The sequence below is a fragment of the Abramis brama genome, assembly GCF_963993115.1.
Source record: "Abramis brama genome assembly, chromosome: 1".
Classification (NCBI taxonomy): domain Eukaryota; kingdom Metazoa; phylum Chordata; class Actinopteri; order Cypriniformes; family Leuciscidae; genus Abramis; species Abramis brama.
In genome coordinates, this window is record NC_139963.1 from 46,299,210 (window position 1) to 46,323,469 (window position 24,260).

Genomic DNA, 24,260 nt, shown 5'->3' on the forward strand with positions numbered 1-24,260 from the left:
GTATCCTATATAAAAAATACCAGCTTAATAATCTGAAAAAACAAGCCTTGTGCATGACATTCTGAGTAATTTACAGTTGGTTTGATACTTTAGGCAAAACGGTGTTGTAGTTTAATGGATTTATATTATTGCATGAATTTAAAATTCTAAAATAATTATAATAGTAATATACAAACAACATGGCAACTAAAATATATAATTACACTATGACAGTAGGATCAGGTACAACATTATTCAAAATACTTGGTGTTGGCTAATTGTGTAACTTACAGGATTGTTACATATTCGATAACAAAATACTTCGTTAACATGCAATATAACATAACCACCAACACACAAGAAAAGCAGTGACGGGCAGAGAAAATAAGATAATGATAACAAACAATATACAAAAAAAGTCTGAACTGTGTCTCTGAACGAGTCATTTTGTAAACCTGTCCTGCAAAAGATTCGATTCTCTGGGATGAATCACTCTACTTGTGCGGTTCTGAATCTCCCGCGGTCAGCGCGCACGGAAGCGGCTCCACCCTCTCCCGCTGGAGTCTTGGAAGTGGGCGGGTCTTAGAGTGCGCTGAGACTTCTGATTGGCCATATTCTAGCGTCGCGCGCATTGCGCATGATCAGTGACCCCGCTGGCCGCTGCCTCATCCTGTATTTACTGCTACTGAAAATGGCCGCTACATATGCTGCCGAGATTTCACAGAGAGAAACAAAAACTACTTTTACAATCGACTAAATGAAACGGATTCGAGTCGAATGCTGCGAGGAAATATTATATAATTTAAAACGGACTTCATTTCGTTTCGTATCATCATTGAACTGTTGTTTAATAGTGTGAGCGCTAATTTTAGCTCAAGCTAACAGTCAGGAGCGCGCGCGTGCACGCGCGTGTGTGTTCGGGCTCGAGCAGAACCGGAGAGTCCAATGGCTGACCCGAGAAAAGTGCCGTTCGTCACCCTCGCCTCGTTCAGCACCACACCGCCGGCAACCGAGCCAAAAAAACGCCGACGGGAGGACGAAGAGAATGAACCAAGTCCCAGTGTCACCGCCCCGGGGGTGTTCGGTGCCGGGAAACCGGCAACGGAACCCGGAGAACCCAAACGCACCGTCCGCCTGAACCTGAGCCTGTCAGAACCGAGTGAGCAGAAGTCAGCGGAGTTTAACTACGGCGAGCTGGTCCACTCGAGCCTGCAGGTGAGGTCCGCGGGGAACGGGTGAGGGTTCGAGCCCAGACTCGAGCAGGTGAACCGAACCTGTAGTAAATACATCATTAGATTCTATAGAGTTAATTTTTGTCTTAACCACAGCAGCACATAAGTGACTAGTGTGTGGTTTTGTGGTTATTAAATATCTGAACTGGAAACTGAAAGGTTTTAGGTTGAAGCCAAGTTTCTGTCAACCTGTCAAATGTAAATATAGGGATCGTTAATTCAGGTGTAAGTTAACAGTATAACTACATCAGTAGCTGGATTGAGATTAATGATGGGTGGTTTAGTTTTCTTTTTAATGAAATCTGAGAGCTTTCTGTTCCTCCATTGACAGTCTATGCAACTACCACTTTCAAGCCCCAGAAAGCTAGTAAAGACATCATTAAAGTCATCCATGTGACTCCAGTGGTTTAACCTCAGTTTTATGAATTGAGTAGTATGAGTAGTAAAGAAGTTTGGGTGATATTTGTTTATTCACATTAGCTTGACAGATCTGATGTTGTTTTTCCTTTTATGTCAGTAAGTATTAGCTATTAGCCTACACTGTAAAATCCAGAAAAATACTGCACACGGGTATATCGCACCTGATTATAGAATTGTATATATTGTATAGGGATGCACAATATATCAGCCACCATATCGGTATCGGTCATGGTATGTTTAATGTTATCATTGGCCAGATTAAGAACATTTTGCCAATATATTAAAGCTGATAAATAATGGAGTATTTCCTTCAGCTGAGACACTTGCGCTTATGTTTTGAGTTGCTTGAAATATGATGGGAATCACTTCAGAAAAGGAAAATCAAGTAAAGTGCAACTTGCAGCGCAACTGTCATATCGGCTACATAAAATTATAATGACATTATAATCGTGTGTTTGGGACATGGCTTTTAATGGAGAGACTTTTCTTTTTGTAATCAGGCTCTCAAAAATTATATAAAAATTTGTATTTAGATTTATCGGCCAATATATCGGTTATCATCTTTCAAATATAAAGGGTTATTGGTATGATTGGTGCTTGTTTGCATCATGTAAATGAATCGATTGGTTGTGTCTGACCGGTTTAATTTGCTCCTCAAGGTGAGGAAAGTTCCTCAAGGTCTCAAACCTGCTCTGGATCCCAGCGACCCGTTTGCAGACGAAGACAAAGAGCGGCAAGAAGTCGAGGCTCTCGCCAGGAAGTTTGAGAGCAAATATGTATGTATTCTTTTATTGACGAATGCACACATCCACCTGCAACCAACATGTGTGTGTGTGTGTGCGTGTGTGTTTACCCAGAAAACATGTAATCTTAATCACGACACGTCAAATGAATATAGTGTATTATCATCTCAGGGAAACACTGTTAAGAAGAAGCGGCGAGACCGGATGCAGGATCTCATCGATATCGGTTACGGCTATGATGAAACCGATCCGTTTATCGACAACTCCGAGGCTGTGAGTATCAGAGAGAGCTTCACCCAGAAGTCCACCACTGATTATCTCCCGAAATGCTCTCAGTGACCGTTCGATTAACAGCACGTGATGGAGTATCCGAGTGAATTCAGACACAGCTTTGTGTTTGACCACATGCACGTTATCTCAAACTACTTTGAAATCCATTCTGACTCTTCATCCTTATCAAAGTACATATGAAAGAGTTTTTCTGGATGAATGTAAAGGCTCTATATTTCACTCTGCAGCATTAATGACCTGCAGGCCGACTGTACATGATGTCTGTTGTGTCTCTGCAGTACGACGAACTCGTTCCTGCATCGCTGACCACTAAACTCGGCGGTTTCTACATCAACACCGGCACGCTTCAGTTCAGGGCCGCGTCTGAATCAGAGGGAGAGGGCGGAGGAAAAGACTCCAATCACTTCAAGGTGATCTTCATCATCATCTTCATCATGGCACATGCTGTGGAGGAAGTGTCAGGTTTAGCACAGCCAGAATTATATGTGTTTTATGAGTATATGAGTGGTGGTGTTGCATTTTTGTGACATGTCCTAGCCTGATTATTATTAAACCACAGAAGGCTGAAGATGAAACGTATACAGTATTGTTCACACACTCTGTTCAGCATGTTTCTCTGTTTGTTAGCTTTAATATCGAAGTAGCAACAATATAAAACGTTAATTACTTCTTTCTAATCACACTTTTAGCTACAAAAATTACTATATATGTATATATGAAGAGTTCAGATGCAAAAGCCTCTAAGTGCCATACAAAATTTTCTTCTAGAATGATCATTTTTATCAAGCTCGTATATTTAAGTTCAGTAATTTCACATAAATGGAAATTAATAGGTCATTTTCATTGTCATTTAAGTGAAATTCCTGCACTTAAATATACGAGCTTGATAAAAATGATCATTCTAGAAGAAAATTTTGTATGGCACTTAGAGGCTTTTGCATCTGAACTCTTCATTCATGTGTATATATATATATATATATATATATATATATATATATATATATATATATATATATACATATATATGGCACAATATCGTTTATTGACACTTTTTTTTATTTGATGGTATTGGCCATTATTAGATATTTCATTGTTTTGACCTATTTTAAGATTTAGATGATCATCTAGCACTAATTTAAAGGGATGCAATCGATTATGACAAAGCTTTGATTCTTTAAAAGGTCAAGTGCATCTCAGTGTGAGTTGCTGGGTGCATATAACAATAGTTTTTACTATGTTTATATTTTATTTTTTAACAAATTAATTTATAACTGTAATATATAGGCCTATTTATTGATTGTTAGCCATAACTTGAAAATAATTTTTTGGTGGATTTTTATCTTATCGCAGTTCAAAATAATCACTATGACTTTTTTTTTCTTCTTTTTTTTACCAAGTAATGCTGTTCTTATTAATGGTCAGTCTTTTATATACTGAGGGATTTCTATCAGAGATCTGATCCACTTTCTGAGTCTGTGATGGTGTGATTGACTGAGATGATGTTCTCGACTCTGATTCACAGAAGGATGGAGAGGAGCGGGTGATTAAGAGAAGGAAAAAGAAGCAGGATGGCGGCCTGGAGGAGAAGAAACCCAGGAAATTCAAAGTACCCAAGACAGGGTGAGTTCAGATGCTTTCTTGTGTTTCAGTACGCTATGAGCTAAACAAGTACTAGATGCGTGTCTTTGACCGTTGCGCCATGTCTCACTACTTTTTTCCGAGACCCCGATGCCTTTTCCATTGTTCAGCTCTGCATCTCACATTTTTAAAGCGCAAAAACGTTCTGAATGAACGGCCCTTTTGTGTGTTTTCATTTGCTGCTGCTGAAGGGACGGTTTTGGGTCTTTGAGAGTATTAGTTTGTTTATTATGAATGTTTAAAGAAATATGTAGTAGATAAGTCATAAACCTACAATTGTGGTTCCAAAGCTGAATGTATTTTTCTATGGAAAGCACATATAGACTCAACATTGGTGTCAGTAAGATTTTTTTGTTTGTTTGTGAAATAAGTCTTTTCTGGTCACCAAGGCTGCATTTATTTGATGAAAAAGATGGTAAAAAAGAAAAGCGTAAAATTGTGAAATAGTATTAAAGTTTAAAATAGCGTAAAATAAAATAAAGTTTTCAATGTGAATATATAGTAAAGTGTAATTTATTCTTGTGATCAAAGCTGAATTTTCAGCATCATTACTCCAGTCTTCAGTGTCACATGATCCTTCAGAAATCATTCTAATATGATGATTTGACGCTCAAGAAACATTTATGATTAATTATCAGTGTTTAAAACAGTTTAGCTGCTTTATATTTCTGTGGAGACCAGCAATTATTTGAAATGGAAATCTTCTGTAACATTTATAAATGTGTTTTTTATCTCTTATGATAAAGATGATAAAACATGGTACATGGTATGTTCCTCTCTTTCTGACAGCGTGTCGGCTCTGAACCGGCCGGAGAAGAAGAAGAGGAAGAAGCTGATGAAGGACTCTCTGTCTCTGGCGGCCATGATCCGTCGCTTCAGTCGCGAGAAAGAGGAGATCCGCAATAAGCACCCGGCGTCGGTCGTCAAGCTCGTCCGCGCGCAACCCAACGCTGCCGCCGCCGCCGCCGTCCCCAGCAACGACCTCTCCATGGCCGACCTGACCTCTGACCCGGCGATGATGTCGCTGCTGGGCGGAGCCACGGAGAACGACATGCTGCAGGAGCTGATGGGCGACCTGGACTTCGGGCTGCTGGACTCTCCTCAGCCGGCGAGTCCCGGGCAGAGCGAGAACGGCTCCCAGAAGCCCGGAGTCGCGGGTCGGGTGCAGAAGACGGGGTTGGTGCCGCCGCCGCCGCTTCCCAGCAGCCTCCCTGCTCCGCTTATCAAGCGCATAGAGGACCTGCGGGCGGTGAGTGCTGACCTGTACACACACACACCTCAGTCGCTGCGTTTACTTGCATAAACACTGATTCATGATCCTCATGAGACACTTTTAGAAACAGGAGCAGATCGAAAAGTTTGTGTTTGTTTGGATGTGTGTGTGTGTGTGTGTGTGTGTGTGTGTGTGTGTGTGTGTGTGTGTGTGTGATTGTGTGTGTGCCATCTTTTCTTTCCAGGCAGATTCCAGAGGAAAGAGAGAGAGTGAAGGAGACGAGGTAGAGAGAGGTGTAGGAGGAAGAGAAGATCAACATGATAGAGAGAAAATAGACAGAATACAGGGAGAACAGGAAGAGCGGAAGGTTAGAAAGATGGAGATCGGTGGAAAACAGGGTATAATAGTGTCAGTAAATCAGAAGATGCTGTTTTGTTCTGATGTCTATTATGGGAGGTGTCTTCAGTCTTTTGAAGTAAACATGGTATGACATTCGCAACTTATTTTACTTTCATAATGTGATGCATTTCCAAGTGAACCAGAATATTCAGCTGGAAAATGTAGGACTGGACTTGATTTATTCCATAAGGATTTGATGGGATGGCGATGTTTTATAATGTTTTGTTAATAACACATAATTATAAAACGCATCAAGACCAGAAACGTGTGTCAGAGTAAACAGCCTCAATTTTACTTTCATGTTGACTTTACAGATGATTGGATTGGTTTGTGAAGTGATATATGAGCTGTAAGATGAATAGTACATTTTCTTTTGTTTTTCCTTTCATATTTTGCTACTTTTTTAAACAGGGTTCCCACGGGTCCTTGAAATCCTTGAAAGTTTGTGAATCTGAAAAATAGATATATATCTGAAAATAAACATACATAGATACAGGTCCTTGAAAGTGCTTGAATTTATTTTGTGCAAGTTTTCTGGAAAAAATTCCATATTATTCCCTCCGGTCTGCTAATGTGTTATTTTGCCAAGACTTCGTGGCCAATGCACACTAGCTTGCTTGATTTACGTTAGTTACACACATTTACCTTTAAGTGTTTCCTGCGTGAGGTACTTTGTGTTGTACATTGTCATGACGTTCACGCGCGCACGAAACTACTACGATGGTACCTCAACGTTTCATAGTTTCATGCAAAAATTAATACCAGATAATTTTAGAATATAGGATGTACCGAGTTTTATGTAAACCAGAAATACGACAAATACAATATCAGATCTCTGTCATATGGCCAAAAATCAATGCAAAAAAAAAAGAAGCTTTTTTACATAGTTGTGTTTAACACATGAAAACTGTAACAATGTTTCTTACAAGTTAACAACACACATTGTGCTCTCACTTGAAATGTGTCCCCAGACTCCCCACATTATGTCCTTGAATTTGAGGGTATTGGACCTGGAAAGTCCTTGAAAGGTGCTTGATTTTGAAGTCAACCAAGTTGTGGGAACCCTTTTTAAAGTATTTGTTGCCATGAAGATAGCCATTACATTTGAGATGTCGTTAACTGCTTGTTTTCCTCTCAGGCGTCTCGTCAGTTTGATATGGAGGGCAGGAAGAAGTTTTTCACGCTGGACATGAACAACATCCTGCTGGAGTGAGTTCATTTGGCCGTTGTTTTCATTCCCAGCATCTCTGGTTGGTTCGATCATCTCACTCTCTCTCTGTGTGTGTGTGTGCAGTATCGAGCTGCAGGTGCAGGAACAGTCTGCGTCTGTGCGCGCCGCCGTCTACACTCATCTGGAGGCGTTCGTGCCGTGTAATAAAGAGGCTCTGCTGAAGCGGCTGAAGAAGCTGAGTCTGAACATCCAGGACGACCGGCTGCGGACGCCGCTGCTCAAACTCAAGCTGGCCGTGTGCAGCGTCATGCCGGAGCAGATCGCTCGATACAACATGGACTGCATGGCCAAAGTTGCCAAGTAAGAAACTGGAGTGCTACTGAGTAAGGAGTAAAAGCTTTATATATATACAGTAGTCAACATTTGAAGTGGATCAAAAAAGTTCATTAAAGTTGTCCTAAGACAAGAACGGGTATTGTTCAGAATTCATGTATAACTGATGAAAGGTTTTGATCCACTTCAAATGTTGACTACTGTATTAAAGGGATAGTTAACCCAAAAATGAAAATTAGCCCATGGTTTACTCACCCTGAAGCCATCCTATATATGACTTTCTTCTTTCAGACGAATACAATCGGAGTTATATTAAAAAATGTCCTGGCTCTTCCAAGCTTTATAATGGCAGTGAACGGGTGTATGTCTTTGGAAGTCCATCAAAGCCCATCCATCCATGATTAAAGTGCATCTATTCATGATTAAAGTGCTCCAGACGGCTCCGGGGGTTAATAAAGTTCTTGTGAAGTGAAGCGATACGTTCGTGTAAGAAAAATATCCATATTTAAAACTTTATCAACTAAAGTAACTAGCTTCCGGCAGACGGCCGTACGCATCGATTTACACCAAAAGAGTAACACTTGCAGGGTCCGAAATTAACACCCGCCAAGCGCCAAATGCGGGTAGATTTTGGCGAGTAAATCTCAAAAGGCTATCCGCCACACTATCAGGTGAATGTTCATACCAAAATATGAAATTTTAAGCACTCACTATTCAGAACGGCCGAGCGGCCAAGCGTCAAGCTTCCCCGTACTTTTTGACAAGCATCCTTGACAGGGCGGCCAGAGCTTCTTTGCAGCTCAAGTCGACGGCGGTGTGTACGTACAGTTAACGCTCTATCTGTTGACGGCACTGAGGAAAAAGCTCCCGCCACTGGAAGAAGCGGTCGCCGCCCATTTGTGTCCTCCTGCGCAGTGCGCACCCATCAAAGCCGTGCAGAACGTCTTCAGCACTCGCGGATCGTGCATACTCCGCCGCTGGCCAGGCTGCTTCTGCTTTACACACCATGGTCGTTCTTTTCTCGAGAAAAGGAGTTTTCTCATAGCGTTTGCAACGCAATACTCTTTCCCTTATCTCTCAGGGAACCGAGGTTATAAGTAACCGAGTACGTTCTTCCTTCCCTTCCACATGAGTCAGGTAACAAAACTGACAAAAACTTTTTTTATTTCACCCCAATGATAATATTTCATATATTTCTCACATTTTGATCAATCAATATATATATATATATATATATATATATATATATATATATATATATATATATTTTTTTTTTTTTGTATTATTATTAGGGATGACGAAAACTAAAAAATTTCTTGACCGACCACCGAGCCTCATTAGCCGGTTGAAACCGGTTAACCGATTAGTTTAAAATATGCTACGCTATTTGAAATAACAGCCATTTCGAGCCCTGTCTGCAATTTCGCAACTCTGTCGCATCTCTCTGCTGCCCTTCCACTCGCGTCACTTTTTTTTAATCCCCTACAGCGCGAAACATGAGTCCCGCAAATGCGGCGCCGAGGAGCTTGTATGTAATCGGAGGACAAATGGCTCCTTAGTTTCGAAATGGTTTGGGTACAAGGTGATCGCATTGGACGTTTGTCTAGCGTTAGAAGCTCATTTGAAACATTGCCGCGGCTCATTTAAGAAAATGACAGCTCCGAAGAGACGCCGCTTTAGTTTGAGGTAGTGCTAACAACAATAAAGAAAGATGATGATCATCAGGTGTCGCGTTTTCAGGTGATACATCATAGATGATGTGCTACTACTGTATTTAAGCACTGTATCACACAAGTTGCAACTTACATCTGTGTCATTCTTTTTGGTGAAATGGTCCCACACACTACTTTTCTTTGCACGCTTCATCCTGTCGTCTGCCCTGGCTCTAACCTGTTTTAGCCTGTAGCCTTTACTTTTCGCAAACCTTGTGAGCACGCGAACCCAAACGCTGTGACCTCGCGCCAAATGTTTTTATTGGTTTATTACTTTACAGTCTATGGTTTATTAAGTACAAACAGGCGAGTTATGAAAAATTGAGTGTGAGGTATTTGTTCACTTCACACAAAAAGATCTTGGAATGAGATGGCTAACTGTAGTAGAGTTTAGTCCACTGTCTATAATAGCCTAATTTAGAGATCACTTTTTTTTTTTTACCGACTACCAACAACTTTGATCGGTTAACGTTGATACGGTCAACCATCGGTCAAACGGTCATCGGTTAACATCCCTAATTATTATACATTTCAAATTTAGCTCTGGACAATTTTTTATGTTTGTATTCAACATAATAGGCCTACCTTATTATCTCAATTAAAAGTACTGAAATGAATGTATATGTGACCAAAAAAAGGCTGTTTATTATTTTGGCCGGTAAAAAATATGCTTGGCTGGTGGATTTTTTCATCTACCAGTCCCCGTGGCAGGTGAGCCAAAAAGTAAATTTCGGACCCTGACACTTGAACTTGACACACAACGTAATGACGGCAATTGACGCCTTCAAAAAAACAGGACTGGGCAACCTCATTCGTCATTACGTTGTGCGTAGGATGGCTTCAGGATGAGTAAATCATGGGCTAGTTTATTTTTGGGTGAACTATCCCTTTAACTAACGGGTTAATCAAGGGTCGAAGACTAGTCTAGTCTTAGCAGTTTATGCAACGGTTTTATTCTAAAGCTATATGCTCTTCTTTCTTTACGGACCATTTTTAACAACAGGACCAACAGAATTTTTAAAAACATTTCCCACTCTCTCTCGTCCATATAATGGCAGTGAATGGTGACCAGCATCAAGTTATTTTAAAAAAAGACACAAGTATCACAAAATGATCCCATGTGACACCTGTCGTATATTCCAAGTGTTCTGGGGTGTACGATAGGGAATTGAATGTATTTAGCGAAATTCAAGACCTTGGCCATTGGTCTCCTGTGCGCGTTTGTTCGTTTGACTCTATTAGGGCCGCAGTTTCATTGAAAACTTTTCAAAAGTTCATTTTTTTACGAAATTGAATAAATTGTTGTTTTTATGAATTCAATTTATTAGACATGCTTTTTGATTATTAAAATGTAATTAAAACCATTAAAATGTAATCCAGAAAACTTAACACAGAAAACACAGAATTTGGTAAATAATATAAAACGGAATTTGAGAAAATAAAAATAAATTGTATTTCGTACGGCCCTAAACACATAATCTTTGTTCAACTTTAAATAAATTGTTGTTAAATTTTGTAAGTTTCATGATTTCAATTAATTAGACGTGCTTTTTGATTACTACATTTTTATTGAACCATTCAAATGGAGCCAAAAAATATATAAAAATCAATACGTAAAAAAAAAAAAGGTTTTAATAGGGTCCTAATAAACGAAGAGACTTCTGTGTGTTTACCATAACCATTGTGTGTGTGTGCAGGCAGCAGACCGAAGACGGCGACAGAAACGGCTCAGAGGAGGAAGACGATGAGAAGCCAGGACGAAGAGTGATGGGACCCAGGAAGAAGTTCGTGTGGGACGACAAACTCAGGTGGAAGTCATAGATGATCACCAACGCGATCGTCATGAGACAGACCTGCATTTGCTAAAAATATTGCTAATTTATTGTTTCAATTATGTATTTTAATTAAACATATAATTATATTATTTGCATTTAAACATTCAAATATTTTATTATTATTGTTATTAAAATTTTTAATTAAACATAAAAACATAAAAACTCGCTTACTGGATCCTTGGACTGAAAACTTTCCAGGAGTTTAAAACATAAAAAATATTGCTAATTTTGTATTTTAATTCAACATTTAATGATTTTAATTGCATTTAAGCATTACAAATATTTTTTTATATTTTTAATTTTAATTAAACACAAAAATATTGAAAATATATTATTTTTAGCTTGATATCTGTGTGTGTTTGCGCAGGACTCTGCTGTGTAATCTGGTGCGGGTGAAGCTGGGCTGTTACGCGCTGGAGGCTCAGAGTTCACTCTCACCTGAGGATTACCTGAAGGTCTTCATGGAGACGGAGGTCAAACCGCTTTGGCCCAAAGGATGGATGCAGGCCAGGTGGGTTTCGGCACCACAGCACCAGTTCTCGGACCTCTGCTGGTGTCAGTGCTGGTGAACAATGTTGATTCACTAAACATTCATCTCTTTCTCTCTGCTTCTCAGGATGCTGTTTAAAGAGAGCCGAATAGCTCACAATCATCTCACTGGAAACACGTGAGTTTCTCCACTCTGGTTTATTTTTAAACACTAACTAGATGCTGAATCTAGATTTATTCATTAGGATTTTCATTCACAACATGGAGCCTTTTTTGACCTACTTCTCTTCACAGATCGTCTGCAAACGATTGTGGCATTCACAAATTATTTTGCTTTCGTAATCTGACACTTTATGACTGGGACACAATTTAGGGCTGATATTTAATCATTTTAGGGGACTAACATGCATCAATGAACCAGATTAATGCCATGTACTTTTTTAAAGTATTAATTGGAGTGTTAATATAACATTTATCATGGCGTTTATGTCTTTAAAATGCCGCATCTGGTTATTTTTAAACATTTACTAACGGCTGAATCTAGATTAATTCATTACAGTCCACATTCACAGATCTATTGTAAGCGATTCATTAGTTCATGTTAGGAAGTTGAAACGGTCACCGGTGGTTAGGGTTGAAAAATAGAATTTAATGATAAAATTAGGAAAAATTACAGCTCACCACATAGTCATTAATGCATATAACATCATATATTCATATTTCATCATTGCAAAGAACAATACTGTTAAATTATCACGCACTTTCATGGCTGCATGATGCACAATGAGTAAAACTAATATTCAATATTGAAATTTTGGGCCATAGTGTGAACAACTATCAGCGTTTGTCTATCGTGCCTAATGCTCGACTCCTGTTTGTCACTGTACTCGTCTTTACCTGGATTACAATCATCATCCATCAAAACTTTACTAGCGCGACACTGGTTTGCTTTATCCATCTGAGAGGTGTAGTGTGTGTATCATTTATGCTCATGCAGTGGTTGGGTGTTTCGAGCTGCTGTTCAGTCTGTATTTCACACAGGGAAACGGCTCCGAAACAATCACAGAATAGCAGAGAGATCGTGCTTTGAAGCCAAATACACTCTTCTCTCTGCCATCTCTGATGAAATCAGCCGTGCTTTCTCTGCATCAGGACTGCTTGACTGCATTCGCTTACTGGATCCTTGGACTGAAAACTTTCCAGGAGTTTGTAAAGATCTAATCGAAAACAGGAGTGGAAACAACGACGTTGTTTTTCCACACTTTGAAAACCCCTGGGCTATACTGTCAATAATAAACAATGTTTTTTTGTTTTTTTCATTAGCATTTAGCATGATGGTAATTTTACTTAGAAAAAATACTAATCCTTGGTAATAAAATGGATAACAGGCTTAATATTGACCAATTCACTTGCGTCACTGACAGAAGATTTTTAAAAAATTAAATTTAAATTAAACTTTACAAACATATTTTTAAATAGTTTTCATTAAACATAAAAAATATTGCTAATTTATTATTTTAATTTAACATTATTTTATTTATTTTTTGCGTAAAAATATTTTATTATTTTAATTTCTTTCCATTATTAATTAAACATAAAAATATTTAAAATTCGTGGACTGAAAACTTTCCAGGAAAGTTTTTAAAACATAAAAAATATAGCTAATTTTGTATTTTTATTCAACATTAAATGATTTTAATTATTGCATTTAAGCATTAAAAATATTTTATTATTTTAATTTTTGATTTTAATTAAACATAAAAATATTGAAAACATATTATTTAATAAACAAATATATACAATAGGCAACATTTGAAGTGGTTCAAAAAAGTTCATCAAAGTTGTCCTTAGACAAGAACGGGTATTGTTCAAAATTCATATATAACTTTGATGTATACTTTGATAATTAATGTATTTTTTATCTTTGTATTTATCTTCTTTATTTTATTTAACACCGAAGTAAAATGGGAGCAGTTTTTGTCATCACAGTTTGAGTGTCTGACTATAAAAACTGAATTGATTTGTTTTTGTTTTTCAGAGTAAAGAAGCGGATGTTACCGACCCCCAAAGCCAAACCCAAGCCTCAGGACAGTGGTGTTCTCCAGCGCCCGGCCCTCTCCGTGGACCCCACCACCCCTACCCCCACCGTCCCGCGCGGGCCATCCCCGCCGGAGCCCATCTGCCTGTCGGACTCTCTGGACGAGGATCTGACGGCCCCATCGCTGGACTCCATCTCTCACGCTCTAGCCATGCTCAGCAGCGCCGCTAAAGGCCTGGTCCAGTCCGACAGCCCGCCGTCCACCGACACTCCCAAACCGGCCCAGTCGCTGCACACGGCGTCTCCTCACCTGGCCAAAAAGAGTGCCAACACCCTCCCGCCTCATTCTCCCAGCATCCTCTCCTCCTCGTCTGCGTCTCCGGTCGTTAAAGGAGTGAGTGTTTTATCACAGGTTCAGAGGCCTTCAGTTATTCCCGCTCAGCGACCGACAGTGACTCAGCCCACTAAACTGGGCGTGTCCCAGCCGAAGCCCCGCCCACCTCCCACATCATCGCCTCTTCACGCTCCTCAAAAGATTCCGGCTAAATCATTGGTCGCCATGTCAACGGGTCTCATCAAAACAAGCAATAACAGCTCATCGCCACAGTCGCGCGCACTTATCACCACTCCCTCGCCGTCGCTCATAAACGTTAAATCTGTTCAACCTTTCCACGTGACCGTGACGCCGCAAACTAAAAAACTTGCGCCCCACGAGTCGCCCAAACCAGGCTTCATCACGCCCATGCAGGCCACGCTCACCAAATCGCCACACAACCCCAGCTCAAACATCATCAAGCTCACTCCCACCGGCCCGGCCGTCTCCAGGCCGCCCACGTTACCCAGCATGCACCAGCACGCCTCTAAGAGCCAAGGCTTCCACGCGGGGTTCATCGCTGGCGGTTACAGCTCCCCCGTGGGGCAGAAGAATTCCTCTCAGGGCAACAACATCTCCAGCCTCGCCACGACAACCGCAGCTGTTGCTAAGCAGCCGGTGACCAGCGCCTCGCCCGTGGCAGGGACGGCCAATCACAACCAGCGACACAGACAAGTGGGCGGAGCTAATCAGGGGGTGAAGACAATCACATCGGTGTCTACGGCCGCAGCGACTCAGCTCTCACAGGTCTCCGTCATAATTTAACTTTTTCATTAAATGTTAATGTATTCATTATTTTGTATTTATTTAATTTTAATTAAACATTAAAAATATATTTTTTACTCGCTACTTTCAAACTCAAGGCATGTTTTTTTTTTTTTTTTTTATAGCATGATGGTAATTTTACTTAGAAAAAAATAACTAGCATCTGATTTAGAATGAATAATTATTTGTATTATTATTTTAGAATTAATTATTCATTAAATTGATATGTTATTTATTTTAATAAAAAAAAACAAATTTTAATTACTTTTTTTTTTATTATAGTTATAATAATAATTATTTGTTTGTTTTATTTATTTATGTATTTTAGGCATCTTTGCAATTTGATTTTGGTTTTCTAGTGGTTTTATCACTTATTTTCGCTCCGCTTGCTCCAAGTTCCAGAAGTTCTGGAATTTCAATCAGTGCCATAGTTTCTTAATAGTTTCTGCACATTAGAACAGAAAGTGGGACTCCATTGGGATGCGTTGCTTTATCACTGTGAAGAGAGACCTAATGAAGATTAATGATGTTTCCCCGTGTGCAGGTGTCGTCCGCCAGCGCTCTGCTCAGTTCGGCCGGCCCGTCTCTGCCTCTGGGTTTCGGGATGTTGGGAGGACTGGTTCCCGTCTCTCTCCCGTTCCAGTTTCCAAACCTGCTGAATCTTCCTTCGTCTGTGGTTTCCACGGCGACCTCCGGTGTCTCGACCAATCCCAGCAGCTCAGGGTTTAACCTTCCCCAGAGTGAGTCGCTCTTCACACGTAAATATATTTAATACTGTATTATTATTAGCATTTAAAAATTCTTAGTGAGGTGAATTTTACATACTTCATTAGATCTCACAGAATTGACACTGTTTGCTTTTTTAAAATTCCCCAGCATGTTTATCACTGCTGTAATGTTTCTGATACACTCTTGCGTAATGAGCATTTATTACTGATTATAAAACACACGTTGTACATTTATACATTTGAAAGGTGAAGAATTACGTGTTTATTTATTTATTTTGATTATTGGACTTCTTTTATTCTACTGGGAAAACTAGATTTTCTATTAAATATATTTAATATAAAACTGAAAAAGCTCATGCAATTGCTATGTTTTACTGTATTTGTTGTGAGAAAATATTGTTAATTTGTATAAGATGTGTTCTTGATTTATTGAATTTTTATTTTTATGACTAGTTTGCCATTAAAACAGTCTTTGCTGCTGAGATGGTGTTAAATAATACATTAATGCGACACATAAAATGCATTTATAAATACTATTACAATAAATATTGTAAAATAAATTAAAATATAAATTATTTAAAGTGAGCATGAATCACGAATATTCTGGCAGTGATAAATATTCCAGAAGTGATTCAGAATAAACATGTTTTTTTTAATCCGTCAAGCAGACACTGTTATTTCCCAATGCCAGTAACGCTTCAGTCACGTCTAATATACACTGCTGCAGTTAAAATACTGTCAAATCTGCAGAATTCAGACTTTCAATCATGTGTTAGGTTTTCTACTGGACACCATATGTGTGTATTTGTGTGATAGATGCAATAACTAATTGATCAAATCTGTAATAATCATGAAAATGAACTAGTCACATCACTGAACAAATTTGACATTTAGTAGTAAAATGCTCATTTTTATGGGGGAAAAAAATCTAATTGACTTAAATTTTACAGTTATATTCAGTATTCCAATTTTTTTTCAAAACTGCTTCTAATAGCAAGTCGCTGTCATCGTTACACTTTACAATACCTCAGATGTGTCTTATAGAATGTTAAAGACATTTAAACCACATTAAACGTTCAAATATGTCAAGTGTGTTCTTTTGGAATGTTCTACACATTTAAACCACATTACATTCTAACGTTGATCATTTCACACATTTTGCGCACTATGTGAAGCAGATATTGCATAGACTTCAGTGTTCGTTGGGAAAACATCATAATTAATGAATTAACGGACTGTTTAGTTGATGTAAGCACTGCAGTCGTGTGTGTGTTTAGTAGTTTCTGTTGCTGCTGGTGTGTTTTTGTGGCTCATCTTCTGCTCTTCGTCCTCATGAATCTGATTTCCTCCATTGGTTTCATCTCTCTGTCCATCCCGTCTCATGCGTGTCTGTGTGTGTGTGTCCTGTCTCTCCTCAGATGTGTTAAAGGGTCTCATGTCAGGGGCTCAGGCTGCTCTGCCGCCACACTTGCAGCTGGCTTTCTCAGGTAAACGCTGACGACGCCTCCCGCTGGCTGCATGAGTCTTCTTCTGTCTTCTGTCGGGACACGCCGCCCGTGTTCGCTTCACTGACCCCTCTTTCTGTCTGTGCAGATGTCAATCAAACGCAGGGCGGAGACTTGCAGAGGAAGTCCTTATGACATCACAGAGCTCCCGACCGCTGGCTGATCCAGTGCTGACCGACTCCGCCCACTTTTATGCATGATCTGCTGGCTGTCCAATGAGACGGAACTGTTTTTATACGCATTTGAATATCATGAATAATGAATTAGTTTGAATAATGATGCGTCAGTTGTACATATGTATCAATGTTTACACAGACAGACCTAATCACTGTGGACGGGGAGGGAAACACGTATGTGTGTGTGTGTGTGTGTTTGCATGTACATTAGCGGGCAGTTTTTTAACGTGTCGAATGTTTGAATATTGATGAGCGAGTGAATGTGTTCCTTCCTCTCTCGTGTAGGTCGGTGTCTCTGGTGCTGTTCATGAACGAAACGCCCCTTTAAAGTCGAAACAAACTGAAAACCAAATGACGGTGGCGGGCGGTTGTAATATACTTGAACTTTCAGGATTTGTTTACTTGCGTTTCAGGACACGTGCGAAATAAAAATGCAGAAGCCTTAGTAAAAACAGTGTGTGTGTGTCTGATGTTTCTGATGCATGTTTATTATTGGCTGAATTGATTTTTATTTTTTAGCTCAAACACATTTTACCAGGTTTAAATCCTTAAAACTCGTGCAGCTGCTCCAGAAGTTCCCAGGATTTTTGATTTGCATGTTTTAAGTGCATTTTGCAAATGATTTTGGTCTGAAATGTAACTTCAGAGCACTTTTGAATTGTATTGGTTTATACATACTTGAACAATGCAATACAAAGTAGATTCAACAGTTTATCAATTTAAACTGATTCTAGTTAAGAGGGATATATAGAAATATGAGGAGCTGTAACTTTAATTTGCAAACTTGAACTGCAAATGTCACTTCCATCATTTTTTTCTGCTGTATTATGCCATGCCTTAAAATTATTCATTCTAGGTTATTTAATGGTTTAAATGAAATAAGGCGTGCGATCATAGAATCTGTTACTGTCAGACTCTACTCTTTTTTTCTAGCCTTTTTTATGCATGAAGTAAAAACTTTTTTTTATTTTTATGTTTTTCATCTTAAGCAGGACAAAAGCATAAAACAGAGGCACGTTTACTTTTACTTATACAGGATTGAGATCACTTTAAATATCTAATTCAATAATATTAAAGGTTTTGTGTCAACAAATTACCCATGTAAATTCAGAAAGCGTTATATGAATTATTAGTGGTAATTTGGACTAATACACATTTTAAAGTCAAGTACTCTTGACTATGACCATTTAACCTTTATTTAAATCTGAATTTTCTGAGGCAGAAACTGCTTAAAAATAAGTACATTTTGACGACGCTGTTTATATTACACATGGCAAGTAATTTCATCCAAAACAGAAGACTGTTCAATTCTGGCCAATTAGCAACAGAAAAAAGCAAACATCATATAAAGGTGGAGATTCACTCCAGAATCATTTGTAATTATTTTTGTTAAAGACAAAGCATGGCATCCTAACTGTGGTGAAGTGTGTAAAACGCATTAATTAATGACATGAACAATGAGATCAGGTGTTTGTTACATCATACAGAGCCAGAAGACGGGCGATTCTGCGGTACTGTGACTTTAATTTCATCATCAATTGACATTCAAGTACCAAACATGTGGAGTACAAAATATCAACAAGGTGAACGAGAGATTTCTAATGCCGTGGACTGAAGATACACTGCAAATAACATCATAAAAATAACCAGGATCCAACAGACGGGCAAATACGGCAGCGCACAAGGTAAAACTCAATCTGGAAACAAAGACTTGAAGGAAAAGAGCGTGAATAAGTGTGTGTGTGTGTGTGTGTGTGAGGATGATGATGTGGCAGTGCGGCCCACAGGAAGAGCTCCAGTCTATTTGACCAGCGGTCTGGTTTTATCATCGTCTCCACACTGATGCGCTTTATACTTTTTCACTTCTGCCATGTATTTAGTCCAGGCGTCTCCTTTTCCAGCCTCCGCCTGGTTAAACACACACACACACACAGATCAGTGAACACATGAAAACTTCTACACACACACCATTCATACACTACCACTTAAACGTTTGGGTATGGAAAGAAAGAAAAATAACTGAGAAAAATCATATTTAGATGCCATGGCCGTGATCATATTTAGATGCCATGAAATCTATAGCAAAAAATCTCAAATCTCAAACGGATTCATTAAAAGAAGTTATTACATCAATAACCAGCGTGGCTGAACGACACATTTGAGACGATACGGTTTCAGGAAACAGTCGTGAGTAGATAGATCGACTACGATAGTTAGGTCTTTGTACGGGGAACGCAGCCACAGAAAGAGAAAGTTATTAAAACTATTGTTATTGTGTTATTGACACGACTGTTGACAGATAAACACGTAGGAATGAAATCATATGCTTTACAAATAAAAAAAAGTGATACATGAGAGAAAAGTTATATTTCAATGCATGCATACCAGGTCTATGAGATGAAAATTATGACAAAAAAAAGCTAAAATTATTACAGAAAAGTCTAAATTATAACATTAAAAAACTAAAATTACGACATGAATTGTCGAGATGAAAAGTCAAAATCATGACGTACTAAATCGAAATTATGACATAAAAAAACTGAATAATTATGACAATCAAAATTATGACGTACTAAGTCTAAATTGACAAAAAAAGGTAAAATTATGACAAAAATGTCTAAATTGACATTAAAGTCATAATTATGATATAAAAAATCCAACATTTTGGCATAAAGAGTCCAAAATATAACAACAACAAAAATCTAATTATGACATTAAAAAACTAAATTATGACATACTACATTTGCATAAGTCAAAATTGACAGTCAAAACTGAGTCTACATTATGACATTAAAAGCCAAATTTTGATGTAAAAAAAAAAGCTAATTAAATTATCTAAATTATGACATAAAAACTCCAAATTATGAGAGTCAAAATTACGACATTTAAAAAAATAATAAAGTCTAGTCTAAATTGACACGTCAAAATTGACACTAAATTTTGACTATCAAAATGACAAAAAAGTCAAAATTATGACAGTCTACATTTACATCATTTTTACTTTGTTAATTTTTATTTGAGTCTTAAATTATGACGTCAAAATTATGAGTCAATTATGAGTCTATATTTACATAAAAATTGACAGTCAAAATCGAAAGTCTAAATTATGATGTTAAAATTACAAGTTAAAATGACAAAAAAGTAAAACATTAAAGTCAAAATTATGACAAAAAGCCAATTATGATAGTAAAAATTATGACAGGCTAAATGAAAACAAAAAGACAAAATGTTGAGTCAAAATTACAATTAAGTCTAAATTATGAGTCTAAATTAATACAAAAACTCAAAATTATGATATAAAAAGTCACAATGATGACAAAAAGGCAATTATGATGGTTAAAATTATGACAGGCTAAATTAAGACAAAAAGTCAAAATTATGAGGCTAATTTATAACATAAAAAGTCAAACATTATGATATCAATCACAATTATGACAATCAAAATTATGAGAAAAAGTTAACATTTGTTCATGTTATTTCTATCTATCTATATAATGTCTTACTTTTGTCACAGGTCAAGCAGAAATATTTTGGTTTTGCAAAACATTAAAACTCGCACCACTTTTTCATTAGATTATGGATAAATTAAAAATGATATCGCTTAATATCAGAGGACTTAGTCTGAATAAGAGAGCCAAATTCATGATCTACTTGCGAAGGAAAGCGATTGATCGCGCTCTGATTCAGGAATCACATCTAAAGAGAGCAGACGTTCAGACAGAATACATTTTATAGAGTTGCAGCCTTTTCTAACTGATGACACTAAAACTACAGGCACAATAGTTTTGATTTCTCGTACCTGTACCCTCAAGACTGACAGAGAAAGTCAAGATCAATCTGGCAGGCTTGCATATTTGTGTACAAACATTAAGGGGAAGAACATAGCATTTGTATCAATCTACGCCCCTACAATATTTGAGACTAGTTTTTCCCCACATGTAACCAACCACTCGGATTATCGGAGGGGATCTGAATGCGCTGATAGACCCTGTATTGGATAGATCTTCCTCCTGAAGTCAAGTTCAGCTTAATTCCTCAATAAAAGCACTGAATTTGGTCGATGTTTGGAGATCTGGGAACCCCTTGAGTAGAAACTACACCTCTCGACACGGCATCTCTCTCATTCAAGAATACACTATCTTCTGTTCTCCAATTAACTTTTGAACTCTTCTGACCAGACAATGATACTACCAGCTATTCTTGCAAAACACAATTCGGATGTTCTCCATTTGTTGAAATATCTCCGCGGTGGCGTTTTAATATCTCTCTTTTACAGGACAACCAGTTCGATGAGGACTTCATAGCCGGGCTGTCTGAATTTCTTTCATTTAATATAGGTTCGGTTGAAGACCCTATATTTGTCTGGGAAGCTACAAAAGGTTTTATCAAAGTTTTCTCAATAGCCTTTGCCACTAATGTACAAAAGACGCAGAATCAGAGAATTTTTGAGTTTGAGTTGTCCTCTTCTAGTCACTTGAATACATTCAAGTGGTTGATTCAACTTCGGGACATTATAATGTTGGAGATATCCACAGCTCGGGTGAACTCGGCACACATCTCAAGCTTCTAGAAACAAACTTTGTTGTATTATTTTCATGTTATCACTGTAAAGCTGCTTTGAGACAATCTGTATTGTAAAAAGCGCTACATATATAAAGGTGACTTGACTTGGCTATAGTGGCTGAGAAGATCTCCAATTCTATTGTGCAAAGCAATGATCAGGACTCAGATTGAATACCTTAACACTTTATTCCTCTTCTTGTTATTTTTTTTTATTTTTTTATTCATGTTTTATCATTCCTGTGGCTGTTTTTCTGTTAACTTATCTATCCATTATGTACCCCATTGTAAAGAGAGCGCAGGGTTAAGCTGGGAGGGGAGGATTGGTAGGTGGGGAGTTGATTTCATTGATGTTTTCATGTTCTCATTCTGGCTTGTTTATTGTCAAGAAAATGAAAATTAAAAAAAATCACGAGTATTCGCTGGGTCACATGACCATAATCATAAAATTACTTCCTTGAAGTGACCATTGCATGTTCCCTTTGCTAATGGCCTTGTGAAAGGGCCCTCCGTGAAGAGATCAGTTCTTCACTTTCGTTTCGAAACACTTCTACAATGGCGTCCCCTTCCCGAAGGGCCCTTCAAGGGAGCAGGAATGCCGTTTGGAACTTGACCTTAATGTCAATGTCACAAGGTCATAAATTTGACCTTTTAATCACAATTATAACTTAGGATTAGCCTGGCTAACGTCAGACCTCTTTCTCTTTGAGACGTGGTCTGGGAACCACATGTTCATTTTCTCGTATTTGAGGCGTGGTTTACGAATGCCCAGAGCCGTTTACTGGGCTCTACGAATATCTATCAAATGCACCTGTACGTAGCTCATAGCCAATCGTTTCAATTTTACCAGATGACGTATGTAGAGCGACAGAAATTCGACGAGGAAGAAGACGAAATAAACTTGCATTCTAAACTACTTAGAACACTATCTAAGGCTGCATCGAAAGGTAACCTTGCGTCTGATGCCATGTTGGATCCATAGATATAAACAAACTGCTTCGGTGTGTCACATAGACGTAGTCATCGTCTTGCTGCTCCCTCCCCGTTCTGTGATTGGTTCCCCTTTTGAGGGGAAAATCTGGTCCATGGTATCCAGGCTGCCTAGCAGCATGAATAAAATCGCGCTGCACAAAAGGCAGCAGGGGGAAACCCAGGCTAACTTAGTATGTCATAATTAAGTTAACTAAAGCATTTTTTTTTATGTGTGTAAGAAATTCTATCCACAACTTCCGCAAACCAGTGAAAAACGTTCACACTTCAGAATCTCGCCGGAAGTAGTAACATTAGTTCATCCCGGGACTTTTCGAGTACTATGTATTCAGACACACTACTCTCAGTTGGCGTACTATTTTTCACACACTATATAGTAGGAAAGATTTCGATTTCGGACACAGCTGGGAAAGTTATTGCTTCGTTCATGCAATGTCGTAATTACGAGATGACGTTCCATGGCAACACTATCAACAACAATCTGCAGCAGTCACGTGGTACAAGTCGGAGCTCTCAGCAAATTCCCAGTTTACAATTTGCAATTTACGAGTTCTACAAAGAACGCTATTTACAAGTCGTAATCCAGTAATTATGACATGGCGTGAACGCACCTTATGATAGATACTCAATGAACCTCATAAAATAGCTTCATAACTAAAAGTTTGTACTAAACAACAATGATTTTATAGGATATATAGTCTCTTCTCACCTCGGAGTCCAGTTTCTGTTTCTTGGCCACCATCCCTGTCTTGAGGGCCAAACGCGCGCCTCCCCTCCGCTTGCCCACCTGAGTTAATAAGGGAACAGACTCAGAGCGTTACACGGGCTTTAGGAAGCGACCAGGACCCGAACAGAGCCAGAATCTACAGCTGTATGAGTGTGTGTGTGTGTGTGTGTTACACTAATGTAAAGCGCTTCCACTGCCTCTCTTACAATGCTGCTCACGCTACAAGGCTTGTCCTGAGCCGCTTGCCCTGCCGGAGCAGGACTCTTCGTCTTCTCCTCCTCCTCGGTCTCTCTCTTCCTCTTCTCCTCCTCCTCCATCTTCTTCTTGAACATCTCCATGAAGCTGCCGTCGTTGGCGAAGGCGTTGGCCGCTTTGGGCGCCCCGTGGGCCGGGCTGCTGCCGCCGGACTCCCCGCTGCTGCTGCTGGAGGACTGATGATGATGATGATGGTGATGAAGATGTCGGCGATGATGTTTGTCTGATTTATGCTGCTTTTTCTCCATCGTTTTGACGTTTAGTAAAATAATAAACAACCTTTTACTTTCACGCCTGTGATTTTACAGGGCTGTTTTGATGTCCGCACTAAAGTGAAGACTTAATAAAGACTGAATAGTAATTTAAACGTAGCAAACGCAATAAAGACTAAAGTTAAATAATAATAATTATTATAATAATAAGCGTGTTTGTCTTATATTGTGGTAATAAAGTATCGCGGCGTCTCCCGATAAGCAAAAACACCCTTAACGACAAACGCAAAGAGCGCGATTTATCGAGTCGCGAGTCCGTATGTGACTATAATCACTGATCGGGCGGATTGTGTGATGAATCGGCAGGATTTCGGGGTTTAATCCCGATGTTTTTCCGCACAGTTTTGTTTTATTTTAGAGTCGCTCCGCCATGATGCATTTCATCTGCAGTCAGAGTTCGTTCGTGTGAGTGACGC

General features: G+C 38.8%; 2 protein-coding genes across 4 annotated transcripts; one reads left to right on the forward strand and one right to left on the reverse strand.

The window, feature by feature from the left end:
- Positions 1 to 646: 646 nt before the first annotated feature.
- On the forward strand, positions 647 to 17,951 carry ubn2b (ubinuclein 2b). 3 transcript variants are annotated; one of them, XM_084086887.1, is made up of 15 exons: positions 647 to 1,194; positions 2,291 to 2,407; positions 2,546 to 2,647; positions 2,944 to 3,075; positions 4,188 to 4,285; positions 5,093 to 5,552; positions 7,054 to 7,124; positions 7,210 to 7,446; positions 10,829 to 10,939; positions 11,334 to 11,477; positions 11,583 to 11,633; positions 13,494 to 14,613; positions 15,176 to 15,371; positions 16,778 to 16,846; positions 16,953 to 17,951. In XM_084086887.1, the coding sequence occupies exons 1-15, from the start codon at positions 925 to 927 to the stop codon at positions 16,997 to 16,999; spliced, it is 3,225 nt and encodes a 1,074-aa protein (XP_083943013.1). In that variant the 5' UTR covers positions 647 to 924; the 3' UTR covers positions 17,000 to 17,951. The 3 variants fall into 3 exon arrangements, with proteins under 3 accessions (XP_083943013.1, XP_083943012.1, XP_083943014.1); XM_084086886.1 differs by having other exon boundaries at positions 15,176 to 15,389; positions 16,953 to 17,487; XM_084086888.1 differs by lacking the exon at positions 16,778 to 16,846 and having other exon boundaries at positions 16,953 to 17,487.
- A 593-nt stretch (positions 17,952 to 18,544) lies between these two features.
- trir (telomerase RNA component interacting RNase) lies at positions 18,545 to 24,260 on the reverse strand. Its single transcript, XM_084115183.1, has 3 exons — positions 23,524 to 24,260; positions 23,300 to 23,377; positions 18,545 to 18,948 (listed from the first exon to the last, which is right to left on the reverse strand). Exons 1-3 carry the CDS (start codon positions 23,818 to 23,820, stop codon positions 18,841 to 18,843), a joined length of 483 nt encoding a protein of 160 aa, XP_083971309.1. The 5' UTR covers positions 23,821 to 24,260; the 3' UTR covers positions 18,545 to 18,840.

Coding starts and splice junctions, on each gene's coding strand:
- ubn2b (XM_084086886.1), top strand. CDS start 925: ATGGCTGACCCGAGAAAAGTGCCGTTCGTCACCCTCGCCTCGTTCAGC. Junction 4,286..5,092: donor TTCAAAGTACCCAAGACAGG/GTGAGTTCAGAT, acceptor TCTTTCTGACAG/CGTGTCGGCTCTGAACCGGC. Junction 14,614..15,175: donor CAGCGACTCAGCTCTCACAG/GTCTCCGTCATA, acceptor CCCCGTGTGCAG/GTGTCGTCCGCCAGCGCTCT.
- trir (XM_084115183.1), bottom strand. CDS start 23,820: ATGGAGAAAAAGCAGCATAAATCAGACAAACATCATCGCCGACATCTT. Junction 23,378..23,523: donor CTTGTAGCGTGAGCAGCATT/GTAAGAGAGGCA, acceptor TTATTAACTCAG/GTGGGCAAGCGGAGGGGAGG. Junction 18,949..23,299: donor AACAGAAACTGGACTCCGAG/GTGAGAAGAGAC, acceptor GTGTTTAACCAG/GCGGAGGCTGGAAAAGGAGA.